Genomic DNA, 14,303 nt, shown 5'->3' with positions numbered 1-14,303 from the left:
CATATCTTTATAGGAAACTAGACTCTGGAGCTAGTAAGGAAAAATTGCAATTTGTGTATTATTTAGCCTGAGTGATTTGACATAACTGCTTTGGGGATAAAATTAACACCAAAAGTCATGAGACAAAGGAATTTTTCTTTTCAAAAAACCATAGATACCAGTGTAACAGCTACAGAAGGATTGTGTGCTCAAGCTGTAAATATTTGATTTGGCAGCTAAATTTGATGCCATTTTTTTCCTACACCTAGAAGAAAATGCCCCCTTAAAGCTAATATATTTCAGATGACTGATTCCTTAATCAGCTTATTTTTTGGTTTATACATACAACTGTTTACCTTCAGGTACTGTATAACTTTGCCCACTTACTTTAAAAGACATTACACCAGAGTTCTTAATGAGAATGCCACCAAGCCTATTTTTTTAAGTATGTCCAATAAATTTTTTCAAGACTACTCATAAAGTTTTTCAAAGTTTACAAAGCCAATATGATGTAATCTACAAATATATTAGCCTTCTTTGAGTTTTCAAGCATCAACCATCAATAGTCTGACTTAAATCTGAAAATAGTTTAGGTCATTTAAATCAGTTTATTCTGTTTTTATTGGATAAAATAGCAGTCTTAGATTCAGGTATGCCTGGGTTTAAATTCTGTCCAGACGTTGATTAGCTGTCTGATCCTGGGCAGAGTTATTTAATTTCTCTGCCTCAGTTTCCTCATCTCTAAAAGGAGGTATAATAGCTCCTACCTCACAAAGAGGTTATGAGAATCAAATGAGATGGTATATGTAAAATACTTTGTAAGTTTTAATGTACCACATAATGTTAGCTTTTAGTATTATTAGCACATGACATATTCAGGATGCTTGTTAGTTATTACAGGAATTAATCTGGATCCTTTTTTAAAATCATTCACCCTTGGTACTTTTTCTTTTAATTTAGTGTAAACCATTTTCCTTTTCTCCAAGAAGTTTTACCATTCCACAGGGCAAGCTTCTAAAGCAATGCATTTAGAACTCGATTTTTGCATTTTAAAAAACAGTACTTGAGAGGTATTGAAATCTTTTGAGTCTAACAGTAGCATAAAAAGTTTTGTTTTTGAAGTTCTAGTATAAATTCCGCAATATTAATTTCACTTAGAAATTGAGGCATCAAAAGATTTTTGCACTCAGAATCATAGATTTAAAGCTAAATGGAATAGGAAATGTATCTATTATTTCATTTGTATTAAAAACTTTTGAGTAAGGAAAATCCCTCTACCAGTGCCTATCAGCACCTTCTCTGCAACTTAGTGCAGCCTTAAGAAACTTAGCTCTTTTAAATAACTACCAAAATGTATGTCAGAAGTAAGACTTGACCCCAGGATTTCTTAAGGCCAGCTCTCTATCCACTAATGCTATGCTGCCTCTTTCTTGGCTCACAGAGCCAAGAACAATTATGTGTGGCTTCATTTTGCAGAACTAGATAAAAGTTAGAATCACAAAGCTGCTAATCAGAAGCACATTTCTGCTTGTATTCTTTTTGTGTGAGTCAGTATTCTGCTGGTGGTTTGTATTTGATCCCTAAGTTTTATATTTACCTTAAGGTATATATAACTTCCTTGAAACCCCAGACAGAACTAATTGCAGAAAGAGCTCTATTTACATGTCTCCCTTTGCATTCCATCCAATTCCCTTACATGTATCTTTTTGTTTTTCAGCCTACTGCACCTGAATAAGCTTGACCCCCGAGCTCCTGATGAAATGCTATATGGACGAATGGGTTATGTTTATGCTTTACTTTTTGTGAATGAGAACTTTGGACAAGAAAAGATTCCTCGGCACCATATTCAACAGGTAACCTGTCCTTTAACATTCTCTGTATACTGACTTTTTGTTTAATGCTATTGATGAAATCCACTTGCTCACTGTTTTTCCAAAATATGAATTTGTTCTTACTCAAGGTATTCTGAAATAGCATGTGGTCTCTCAAATTCAGACACATTCAAGAAATACCACATAATATTGAGAGCTATTAGAGAACTTCCTATGTAGAGATGCCAACTGGCAACCATGTCACTTCCATTAAAGAATTTTATCACTTTTCATCAGAGAATTAGTCAGATGTCTCTTTGTACATAGAGACCTTCTTTATGTAAATAATATTGGGTTTTTTCTGACAGATAATTTATTACCTGAAAGCATTTAGGAACCCTCACCTTTGTTTTGTTTTCAGAAAAGAACTATGAATGCTTTCATGTACAAAATTACAATAATTTCCAAAGACTAGTGTCCATATCCCTAATTCTCCCATACTTCTTAAGACAAATTCCTTGTCCCATGCCAAGATATTTTTTTTCTAATATTTCAATTATTCATGTTTGTTTCCCTCCTACAGGTCTGTGAAATGATATTATCATCAGGTGAGAATCTTGCCAGAAAGAGAAACTTCATTTCAAAGACACCACTGATGTATGAATGGTATCAAGAATATTATGTAGGGGCTGCCCATGGACTGGCAGGTATTTACTACTACCTGATGCAGGTAGGAATAATTAAATTAAGAATTTTCAAGTTGTTTTCCCAGTTTTTCAGACACTGATAAGCAGCATAGGTTCATTGGTTCCATGAAGGCATGATTTTGGTAGAATGTGAGAAAAGCGATTGGAGGCAGTAAGGCAGTTCCATAATTTTAAAGAGTTGTGCCTTATACAATTAGAAATTATTTCTTTTATTTATTTAAGATATTTACCAAAAGAAGTAAATTCTGTTACTTTTACTTAGAATTGTTTTATTTTTTAATACATTTTTGTTAATATTCTTTGTTTTCATATCACCATAGTTTCCTCCCAGCATCTTTCCCTCTCTCCCTGAAAGCTCTCTTATATAATGAGTATTTTTAGAGACCCTCCCCACAAAAAAAGAAAATAATCAGCATAACCCACTGGCGCATCAAAAATGTCTGAAAATATACACAGTGTGCACCATATGTGGATCTGCCATATCTGCAAAAGAGTTAGGAGTATCTTCTTATATCACTTTTCTTGAGCCATGCCTGTGCTTTTTTTTTTTTTTTTTTTTTCAAAAAATTTTTGCTATCACAAAAAGTGATGAGATAAGTATGTTGGCAAATATGAAGCTATCTTATCAATAACTTCATTGGATTATAAATCCAGTAATGGAACCTGTGAATCAGTATAAACATCGTAGTTACTTTATTTGTACAATTCTAAATTGCATTCCAAAATCATTATACCAATCACAGCTCCACTAATGATACATCAGTATACATATCTTCCTACAAGTGTACCCTCCAAACTTTTTTTGACATGATGCCAATTTGCAGGGTATAAGTTGAAAACTTTAGGGCTTTTTTTGTTTTGTTTTGTTTTGTTTTGATTTTGTTTTGTTTTGATTTTGTTTTATTTTTAGTGATCTGAAGCATTCTTTTATATGGTTGTTAGTGGTTTGCAATCCTTTTGAGAGCTTTTTATTCATATCTTTTGCCACATATCTGTTGGAGAATGGTTTTTGATTTTTTATATGTTTACATATTTATACATATATATGTGTATCTTTATGTAGTGTATGTGTAATTTATGCATGTGTGTATAGGTATGCAGGTTTTTGTTGTCCTTTTTACCAGTCATTCATTTTGCCTCTTACCCTAGTTGGTTTAATTTTTTTGGTGTAAAATCTTTTCAGTTTCATGTAACCAAAATTAACTATTTTATCTTTTGTGATTGTGTTTACCAACCCTGTTTATTTTTTAAGAATACTTATATTGATAAAAGAGAAGCATGATCATATAGCTCTTTTTTTTTTCAAATAAAAACTAAAAACTGGCTTAATTAAATTTTGTTGTTTCTGAGCCTCCCTGTTCTAGTCTATTCCATTGATCTGCTTTTTAAAAAAAAAAAAAATAAGTTCCAAATGGTTTTTATGACTGTTGCTTTGAAGCCTTGACTCCATGTTTTTAAATAGGGGATGCATTTTTAGGCAACAATATTATGGAGGTAAAAGAGTTTTAAATTGATCTTTACTGAAACCTAAGGTTATAAATAAGGAATTGTGGACTAAATTAGGTAGTGCTACTTAGATTTGCTAATGTCCCTAAAACTCCAAGTCATCAAAAGGAACCCTAAGGTTTACAGATGGTGGATTCATCTGAGTGACAGAGCATACAGTATGTTGAGGGAACAGTGGTATGTGAAAGGCATTTGCAGAGACTAAATTAGAGAACTTAAAAAAAACAAACCCAAGGACATTTTGGTGAGAGTATATATGAAAAGGAACTAAAACTCTAAGGAGTCTCCTGTCATTTGGGTTAAGATCTGTCAAGAGGTCTGTATATTATTTCTCACAAGATCTCTGGCCCTCAGCTAGATAAAGTACAATCCAACTCTGCCACCACAACCTCCCCCCGCGTGCGAGTGCATTGGCCACACACACGCACACACACACACACACACACACACACACACACACACACACACAAAAGAGCAACAGAGAAACTGTACTTTGTAGAAGGAAAGATCTGGAGTCTTGAGGATCAGAAGACAAATATTTCCCTTCCCATTTCGAGAAACCATTACAGTAGGAAAACAAATGGAAAAATAGCTTGAACGTAAATTAGGAAATGTCTTTAACATCCCTTTTTTTCCTTTTTTATATTTGGAGTAGCAAGGTGGAATACTTAACTTGATGGCTCTTTGTTCTGAATGAGGCTGTTACTGATAAAGGCAGCTCCCTTTTCAGTGAACTCTTTATTAAAGTATTCCACATATGTTTTTTGTTATTTAATAACATGTATGAAGAACAAAACCTGCAACTGACTGAAATGGGCGGACATTTAGAGCTCTAATGTCATGATTCCAATGTCAGTATCAGACTTGGTTGTAATATGACAAAGAGAGAGATTGAAGAGGGCAACTTTGTGCCTCTGTTGTTTCCGAGAAGGCCATAATGTTCATTTAATGGTCTCGTTGGCCTCCCCGATGTCACAATAATGTCCGTAAACTCCACTAGATATAATAAGGTTTTCCCCCCTACATAAATACTTAAATTAATTAAAGATAAGGAGAAAAACAAAATGGAATAATTAATAGGGATCTGACCTTGGCATCTGGGACACCTACTTTCAAGTCCTCCCTCTGACACAGTTTGTTGACCATGCGGCAAGTCACTTAATCTCTCAGTGTCCCAGATAACTCAGATGAATCATCATTTTTTTTTTAAACCCTTGTACTTCGGTGTATTTTCTCATAGGTGGAAGAGTGGTAAGGGTGGGCAATGGGGGTCAAGTGACTTGCCCAGGGTCACACAGCTGGAAGTGGCTGAGGCCGGGTTTGATGAATCATCATTTTTGCATTGATGGGGGAAAATTTCCACATCAACAAATTTCCTACACTTTTTTCTTCTATGCTGATGAAATCATGATTCACATTAATATGTGTGTATATAATGTATGCATATACGTGCTTGTGTACATATACAGACATGTTTGACGTGTGTTATGCTTGTGTGGATTATATGTCTGTGTGTGTATATATATATACACACACACACACGTTTGTATCATGTGGTAAGCACTATGCAATTTTTTTAATTTGGAAAGCCACCAAAATTATATCAGTATATAAAACCTCTTCAGAACTATGGAAACTGAAAATATTGTGACTTGGACTTCTATATTAAATGTTCCTGCTATGGCATTCACTTCTTTTGGAGAATGTCTTGAATTGAGAAAATCGTTTCTCATTATATAGGACAATCTCTTGAAACGAACCCTGCAGGAAAAAGAAGATCAATAAAAAACAAATGAGCACATGTTACTTGAGCATAGTTTCAGATAACAAACCTTAAGGGGCATTCGATGGATTTTGTGTAATTCGCTTGAAAAAAATAGTTAAGTTTTATGTGTGTAATAAGTCTCAGAGCCTAATGCCATTTGGAGATACCTACCTAAGTAATATACACTTGGCACAAGTAGAATTCACATGGAATGTAAAGTAAGAAGATTTTGAATAAGGTCTCTCTCATTGCACTGTCAGTTCCTTGAGAGTAGTGACTATTTTTACCCTTCTTTGTATTTCCATAGCTTTGCATAGTTCCTGACATGTGGTAGGTTCTTAATAAATGCTATTGACTGACTTCCCATGAGTTGCATAGCTTCCTTTAATTGGAGTTCAACACTTGTTGATGTTCTTGTACAGTTGAGGGACTTATGGCTAAAGAGAAAAGATTTTAGCAAAGATAATACTCATCCATAAGCACTATATGTTATAGTAGAGAAGATTGTTTCAATTAGTGATGAACAAGAAGAAATACTAACTGATTAAATAGCTGAATGGAATATAATAAAATCAAATCCCACACAGGCCTTGATTGAAGCCGATCATTTAAAAGCTGTTTATGCTGTTGAATGCAAGTACTTTCTTAAATGTCTAAAGAAGTAAAATTTTCAACTGTATAATAAATTTCTTCTGCCTTTAGGAAATTCCTAAAGTAATGTTGATGCCTATTTGGATTTTTAGGTAGCAGAATAACATGGATGAGTCCATGAAATAACTAGCCTCTTTAGGAATTCTACTGAAAGCCTAGATTCAAAAATTATATAACATATATAATCCTAATTAGAAATGTTCCATTCTTCAAACTAAAAAAAATAACCTCCAGTTACAGAAAGAGATCTGAAAGGGAAAAAAAAAGATCAACTAGAACCCAAAATGCCCTTGAAATTTGTTTCTCAGACCTAGGAAGAAAAGCTTTTTTTTAAAAGGTAGACTATTCATTTCAGTAGGATTAATAATCAGTCTGGTATTGTCTTAACAATGAAGCCAGTTTTTAAAAGTTGAGGTATAAATACTATTGAATGTAAATGTTTCTTTAAATGTCTAAGTAAGTGAATTTTTTAAGCATATGGTAAATTTACTTTGCTTCTTAATTTGGAAATTCTTTAAGTATGTTAACACCTGTTTGGATTTAAAGTATCATTTTGTTTCCTAGCCTTGCCTTCAGATAAGCCAAGTGAAGTTGCATAATGTGGTCAAGCCCAGCATTGACTATGTCTGCCAGCTGAAATTCCCTTCCGGCAACTACCCTCCATGTGTGGATGATTCCAGAGATCTCCTTGTCCACTGGTGCCATGGGGCCCCTGGGGTTATCTACATGCTCACTCAGGCACACAAGGTACAAACTTCTTTCTCATCCTAAAAAAGGGAATTGAGAACAACTTTAAGCTAAAGTATAATTTCAGTAACTCTCACAAAGTGAAATTTCTCCTAATAATTTCTGAAAGAATATCAAAAATCCTCTCTTTTTAGAAGGCCTTTACCTAAGAACTAAAATATTTTTTTCCAAATGCATCACATAAGACAACACAAAATTAATGGGATCAGGCTTAAATAAAGTCAGAGTCACTGCCAGCAGAGACTTTTAAAAGGGTCTCCTGGCACACTCCTAATGGCCATGTGGTGTTGAATATACTTAATTGTCCTTACAAACAAGATTTGCAGTAGGGTGGTGGAGGAATGAATGGCATCCATGAAGGATGCTTAGTCTGTTGTGCCTAAGGCAGCATTTGTTTGTATAGTGATACGTATTTTATAAATGATAGACACTAATTGTTTATAGACAATGCCAGCTTCAACAACCAAATTCAACATTTTGGAATATTGTCTAGAATGCCCAAATTACCCTTTTCTGTGCCCCATATTAATCTGTTCCTATTCTTCTTAACATTGATTTATTACATGTATATTAGCATTCTTCCTCTTACTACAAAGGAGCCATAACAAAAAGAAAATGCCTTATGGTTTCATAAAATCCGGTTTGGTATGAAATGTTGAAGAATATTCTCATAAAGCTCTATTTCTGCTTCTTTGGCCAGAATTTGAAAGGTAGAAAGGATAAAACAAGTCAGCCTACATGTAACTAATAATTTTATAAGCCCTCTGTATTTCCTTCATTTTTTATAAAGTATAATGTTCAATTCTTATTGTGTATGAACCATACATGGAATTGTGCTTTCCAAAATAAGGAGTAAACACTTGAGAAAAATTTCCTGAATATTCTTCAACCTCATTTCCTAGTAACTGTGTATCTTTGTCACTGAAGAAAGAAGCCATGTGTTCTATGGGAGGTGACTAATGATGACAGCTTGATATGAATTAGATGATGTTAATGCTACTTCATCGATCACTCTAAAAAACCTTTGCAAATACAAAGTCACATTCATTTTTAATATATAAGTAGAACCACTGAGTGTTAGTAAAATTAGTTACCATTCATGTAACATCATTTAGTCATTGGATCTCTCATTTCTATGACCCTCCCTCCTGCTCTATTTCTCTTAATTCCCAGCTTCTGATAGACGTATCACCGAACCTCTGAGGTAGAAAGCACCTCAGAAAGCCATCGAGTTCAATGTCCCCCTTACCCCCCAAGCCACTCCCCCATACCTCACCTCCACCACTACAGCATCTTGGACAAAGAGATTATCTACTTTCATTGTAGTTACTTCCATGGTTCAGGAATTCACTACCCTAAAGTCAGTCTTTTCTGTTTCTAGATAACTCTGTTAGAAAGTTCTGCCTCTTGTAGGACCTACCTACTGATTATTATTCTGTTCCTTATAGATAAGTAGAATAAGCCCAGTCCATCTTCTACATGACAGTCTTTGATATTTGAAGAGTCTCTTTCCTAAGCTAAATATCCCAAATTCTTCCCAATTATTCTTCATAAGACAAAGGTTTCACTGTCCCAGCCACTTACCATCTTCTGATTGAGACCCTATTTATCAATTTTCTACCTAAAACACAGCACACCGAAGTGGACATAGTTTTTAAGATGTAATAGACTTTGACAGTCTAGTAGGACCATCTCTCTCATTTTGGACACTACGACACTTTTATTAATGCAGCATAAAGCCAAATGCAGCTTTTTTTGACTACAACATCACACTGTTGAGCATACAGAAATTTTTGGTCTCATTTACAAAAGCGAATGTGTAAGCATACACTCCCCACCTAATACTTTTGCAGTTCACTTTAATAATCTAGGTTCAGGACTTTATATTTATCTCTACTAAATTTGTCATCTTTGATTTTACCCATCCTGCTAAGACTCTCTAGATCTTTTTGGCTCTTTTTTTCTGCATCTAATATATTTTAGTTGTCAGTGAAGTTACAATTATCATTCGCAGTAATACTGGATTTTCCTAACTGCCTATAGGTATTCAAAGAGGAGAAATATCTTACTGATGCCTTGAAATGTGCTGATGTGATCTGGAAGTTTGGATTACTCAAAAAAGGATATGGGCTGTGCCATGGTGCTGCAGGGAATGCATATGCTTTCCTGACATTATACAACCTCACCAATGACTTGAAATATCTGTACAGAGCTTGTAAGGTAGGTATTTAGAACAGCCAAAGAAAAAAATCTTTTCAAAGCATTATAAAAAGTGCTTTATTCTAGTTTCTTTTTTTGTAGTGTTTACAAAAAAAGTTAAATTTTTAAAAGCCTTTTTAAAGTTTATTAAAGTTAAATTTTCATTTTAGAAAACAATTTATTTCATTTCTCAGTCTAATCGAGGATAGAAATGGATTAGGTTATTAGTTTTAATCCTACATTCCTTTGGCAATTCATTTATAATCTTTCAGATAAAAATTTAAGTCAGTCAGTCATTTAAACCTCCCTCATAAATGTTGAAATGCAAAAACAAAAGTGATACAGCCTTGATTTCAAGAAGTTTAGCTCTATATTACTATGTATTGTTTAGATAGCTCATTGATTCCTCTTCTTTGGGCCACAAATGTCTCAGCTTTCCTTGGAGTTCCCATAGCATTAGATAACAAGTGTTCTTCCCTATAAATGCTTTGACTTTTCAGATGAAGACTGAGAAGTGGTCTTGATTAGAGTTTTGCCATGTACTGTGAGTAATCTGACACAACTTTCCTTTTCAGTTTGCGGAGTGGTGTTTAGATTATGGAGAACATGGATGCAGGACTCCTGATACACCTTTCTCCCTTTTTGAAGGTATTCTTTTCACATTATTTGTTTTTTTCATAATGTAAATATGCATTTGGTCTGTTTCACCAGCAGAGTGATTCTCCAGTTAATATAATCTTTCTGGTCCTTTTAATTTTTCCGCTGTCCCCCTACCCTTCACATTTAGTGGAAAAAATTATTATACCAATTCTTGATTTCCTTACATTATGAGTAATGAGCAAATAAGTAAAGCATGTACATGTACTATATGTGGAAACTAAGAAACTGTAGTGCTATGGCTAACATATAATGAGGGGAAGATGCTTTTAATTCTACTTAGGTTATTCTCTTAATTTCAAAATAAAGCTAGGACAGAAAACTATGCTGGACTAAAATCTCCTTAATATGTCCTTATCTCTTTTGATTTCTTCAGGAATGGCTGGGACAATTTATTTCCTGTCTGACCTTCTTGTTCCAGCAAAAGCCAGATTCCCAGCTTTTGAAGTGTAAAAGGCTAAACATGTCCTTGCATCTCACTGCATGCTCATTGCTACATATGCCAACATTAAGCTACAGTGAGTCCATTGCTTTTCACCCTCCTTTCTCAACTCAGGAGACCAAACTTTGTGTTTAAATAATTGGTCTTTTCCACACTAATCTGCTTGATATCTTTTGCGGCATTTTCTTTTACTATAGAAGGGTCAGAGAAAAAATACCTTTTGGTTATTTTCCTAAAAGGGGGTGAAATGTACGGTATTTTGTTGGAAACATGTATATTTCAGAACTCGTAAGAAACTACTCATTATTTAATATTTTCAATGTGGTTTAATGTTCATACAGTTCTCATTAAATATTCATTTTCCTTTGGACTATAGAAAAGATACTATAGCCCATGTGTGGGGAAGGGGGCAGAGATATATTTCCTCTGGAAAATTGCAGAAGAAGCCACAAGCTAGACCAAGATATCCGAATGCCTTTTTTAAATTCACATTGTCTATTCAGAGTTTATTTAATGCATTCATCTTTTTATTAGTGGATATAAGCTAGCATTTTTATAGAATTCCCAAATTGAAAAAAAAATTATATATGATAATCAATCTAAAATTTTTACTGTAATGTTTTGATAAAGTTCAAAGTATGCTAATAATTATATGTTTATTATTTTTGGCTCTAGGTAAATGTTCTGAATTTTGGAATGCTCATTAAAAGGTGGATGTTTTTATCATTACCATGAGATCAGTGAGACATGTTTTTGTTTATTAATATATTGTGATTTTTTTCACCTCCCTAAGCCTTTTCTTCCATTTTACTTGCCTTGTGATCACTGTGCTTTAGAACTGCTTGCTAATGCTGTGGAGTATTTTAATTTCTATCAAGTTATATGAACCTGACCTTCTTATTAAATAGGATAGGACTTATCCCACTTTTGTTGCAAAAGTCAAGGAAAATCCAGCCAGCCAACTTCTTGAAAAGAGCCCCTCAGACTTGCATAGCATCTGTTTATTTAGTTGTGGTATTATCTAACAAGAACCGCTAAGTGGCACAGTGGATAAAATGTTCACCCAGGCATCAGGAGGACCTGAGTTCAAATTTGACCCTAGACATTTACTAGTTGTGTGACTGGGCAATTCCATTTGCCTGCGTTCCTCTTCTATAAAATTGAGCTGAAAAAGGAAATGGCAAATACTCCTGCATTTTTGCCAAGAAAACCCCAAATAGAGCTACAGAGACTTGGAGAAGACCAAACAATAGCAACAAATTATTTGTTGAACACAAATAGAACTGTCTTAGGCACCTGGTTTGCATCTAGTTCTAATCTCATAAATAAACAAAACTGGGCTCCCCCTATTGGGCAAATAATTTGGATGTCTGTGCTGAATACCCCACTGAACAAATAGAGCCTCTGCTAAATTAGCCCAGGGACCTTTTGTTTGTTTGTTTTTCTAATTTTTATCTTTATGGAATTTTTCTTCCATATTTCTAATAAAAGTGATTTGAATGCTACCATGTTTAACTGGAAACCAAGATTCTGATTAACTAGGCAAAAAGTATCCTATGGCCATTAGCAAAAAATATATATATATATATACTAAAATATAGTGATTCTAGAGCAGATAAAGCACAAATTACAAATTACATAAATTACAAAATCATAAATAAAAACTTGTTTCACTGACTTCATGATAACAAAAATATGCACCTTTAAAAAATACTTCCCCAGTTGTGTGTTACAATTTGCCATTTTCTGATTCTTCAGAGTTAGATGTGGGAGGGTTTTGAGGCACCAGTGGTTCTTCCCCTAACTCTCTTGGCTTACCGGCACCCTCCTCTACTGCTGTCTTAGAAGGCTCAATTGGACCTTGCCTCTTATTCTCTTTTTTCTATAGCTTTTTGGAACTGTTATAAGGCTTTTTTTAAAAAAGAGTTTAAGAAAATAGAATGTACCTATTTGACCAGTATCTCCTCACAAGGAACAAAAAGAAGCTACTTCTGTTGAAATCTGGCACTGGGGCTACATATTGGCTCCTGGTGTTGACATCCTTATTATTTTCCTTGTAGCATAAAAATAGCTAATAGTAGTGGACATAATTTAAACCTTTAAATACTGCTGATAATAGACTCTAAAAACACTTAACCTACACAATTTCCTGGTAAGTCTTTCTGTGGATTGTACAAATTGTGGGGGTCCCCCCCCCATGTATCTTTCTAAAGTGCTGTGGGTAAGCTGTACCTTCCTTTTGAAAGATTGCAGATCAGCTGTGTGGACAATTACAGTAATAAGAAAATGTAATGCACAGCAATGCTAATCTGCCTTTGGCTGATTGTGAAGAATAAAGCGCATTTGGTTTAGCTCTATGTCTGCGGTACTGTTTTTGTACTTCACCATAAACAGTTGCTAACCAAGGCAAAAGAGAATACATTCCTCAGAGATAGAGGATGGCAATGATTAGCTTTTACTGCTTCAGACACTTTTAACTCCAACTAGACTTCTATTTTGATGAAAATTGTGTTTTCAATGAGAATCCTAGTTGATATTTGGATTTTAATTTAGCTGTGGTTTTTTTGTTTTGTTTTTCAAAAAAAAGATTTCAAGAAAATCCTTAATTGAATACCTTAGGTGTATAACTTTAAAATAGTTTGCTAGCAAACAATTCATGAATTACCTTAAAATAATAGCCTAATAAACCTCCATTGAGGGGTAGTTTGCTAGAAATTTTTAAGTGAGATTTTTAGTTGGTAGTATCGAATTTTATGGCATCTTTTCCATTTTACCTAGAATCAGAGACAGCAAAAAGTAGGAAACCTCAACTCAAGCTTTCTTTTAAGTATCTTTTATTTTGTATTTTTGTTAAAAATCTCACCTCCAAAAAGTTGATTCCATGAAAATTCATTTGCATTTTCCTGTCTTGGGGAGTTTTTTTGTGTGTGTATTCTTCCTGGACCTAAGATAGTGAAACAAGTTTAGCATATATTCTTAAAGTGTTAGTATTTATTTATAATATATGCCTGTCTACAGTAATGAGAAATTTTAGGAGCTATTTTTTTCATCATAGGATAAAGTTAACTTTTTTTTAACTCTTACCTTCTGTCTTAGAATCAATACTTTGTATTGTTTCCAAGGCAAAGAATGGTCAGGACTAGGCAATGGGGGTTAAGTGACTTGCCCAGGGTCACACAGCTAGGAAGTGTCTGGGGCCAGATTTGAACCTACAACCTCCCATCTCTAGGCCTGGTCTCTAAAATTAACTTTTTAAAGACAGTTTGTTTCTAGTAAACCTAGAGTCATTTGGGTTTTGCAACCATTAATCATCTTTCAATTCTTTTCCCTTCTTTTTTCTTCCCTTTGATGCCAATTGTGTAACTATATCACATTAGAAATCATTGTGGCAGGTAGGATTTTAGGTGAAAGAAGTTAGATATAATGTCACCTTGAGCATTAATAATTTCCATGAATAAATTAAAATAAATGTTTATCACTGCCACCACCATAGTATTCTTTTGTAGATCTCGAAATACCTTACTTTTTATAATCCAACAATAAAAATTACAAAAGTGATCTTTTACACACCTACAATTATTTCTCCTAGATTTCCTCACTACTATTACTTTTACTATAAACATTCCCCATCTCATTTTCACTTTCTCCAGTAGGTAATAAGGATACCGTCAAAGTCAAAGCACCCTGTTTCTGCACAAATATGTCCTTGGTTTATAGAAGAACTATTTTCTTCCCATAAATTGGTTTGGTTTCTTTGCTTATTTTGTTATGTTTGGGGGAAAGAAGACATATATAATTATTTATTTTAGTTTATTGATTCTCAATAAATATTTTTAATG

At 34.0% G+C, this 14,303-nt stretch overlaps 1 protein-coding gene across 1 annotated transcript in view; it reads left to right on the top strand.

Moving 5' to 3' along the window:
• The window catches only part of LANCL1 (LanC like 1), a 39,459-nt gene extending 28,265 nt beyond the window's left edge, over window positions 1–11,194 (top strand). Inside the window, exons 5-10 of the mRNA XM_044667514.1 lie at window positions 1,697–1,832; window positions 2,374–2,520; window positions 6,984–7,166; window positions 9,210–9,386; window positions 9,941–10,013; window positions 10,399–11,194. Of these exons, the coding sequence (XP_044523449.1) occupies window positions 1,697–1,832; window positions 2,374–2,520; window positions 6,984–7,166; window positions 9,210–9,386; window positions 9,941–10,013; window positions 10,399–10,475 (793 nt within the window). The 3' untranslated portion in view covers window positions 10,476–11,194. The remainder of the gene's footprint in view (window positions 1–1,696; window positions 1,833–2,373; window positions 2,521–6,983; window positions 7,167–9,209; window positions 9,387–9,940; window positions 10,014–10,398) is intronic.
• The last annotated feature ends 3,109 nt before the right edge of the window (window positions 11,195–14,303 follow it).

Source organism: Gracilinanus agilis, chromosome 3 (assembly GCF_016433145.1).
Source record: "Gracilinanus agilis isolate LMUSP501 chromosome 3, AgileGrace, whole genome shotgun sequence".
Lineage (NCBI taxonomy): Eukaryota > Metazoa > Chordata > Mammalia > Didelphimorphia > Didelphidae > Gracilinanus > Gracilinanus agilis.
The sequence above is the reverse complement of the archived record's forward strand: the minus strand, read 5'-3'. Positions and strand labels throughout refer to the sequence as shown.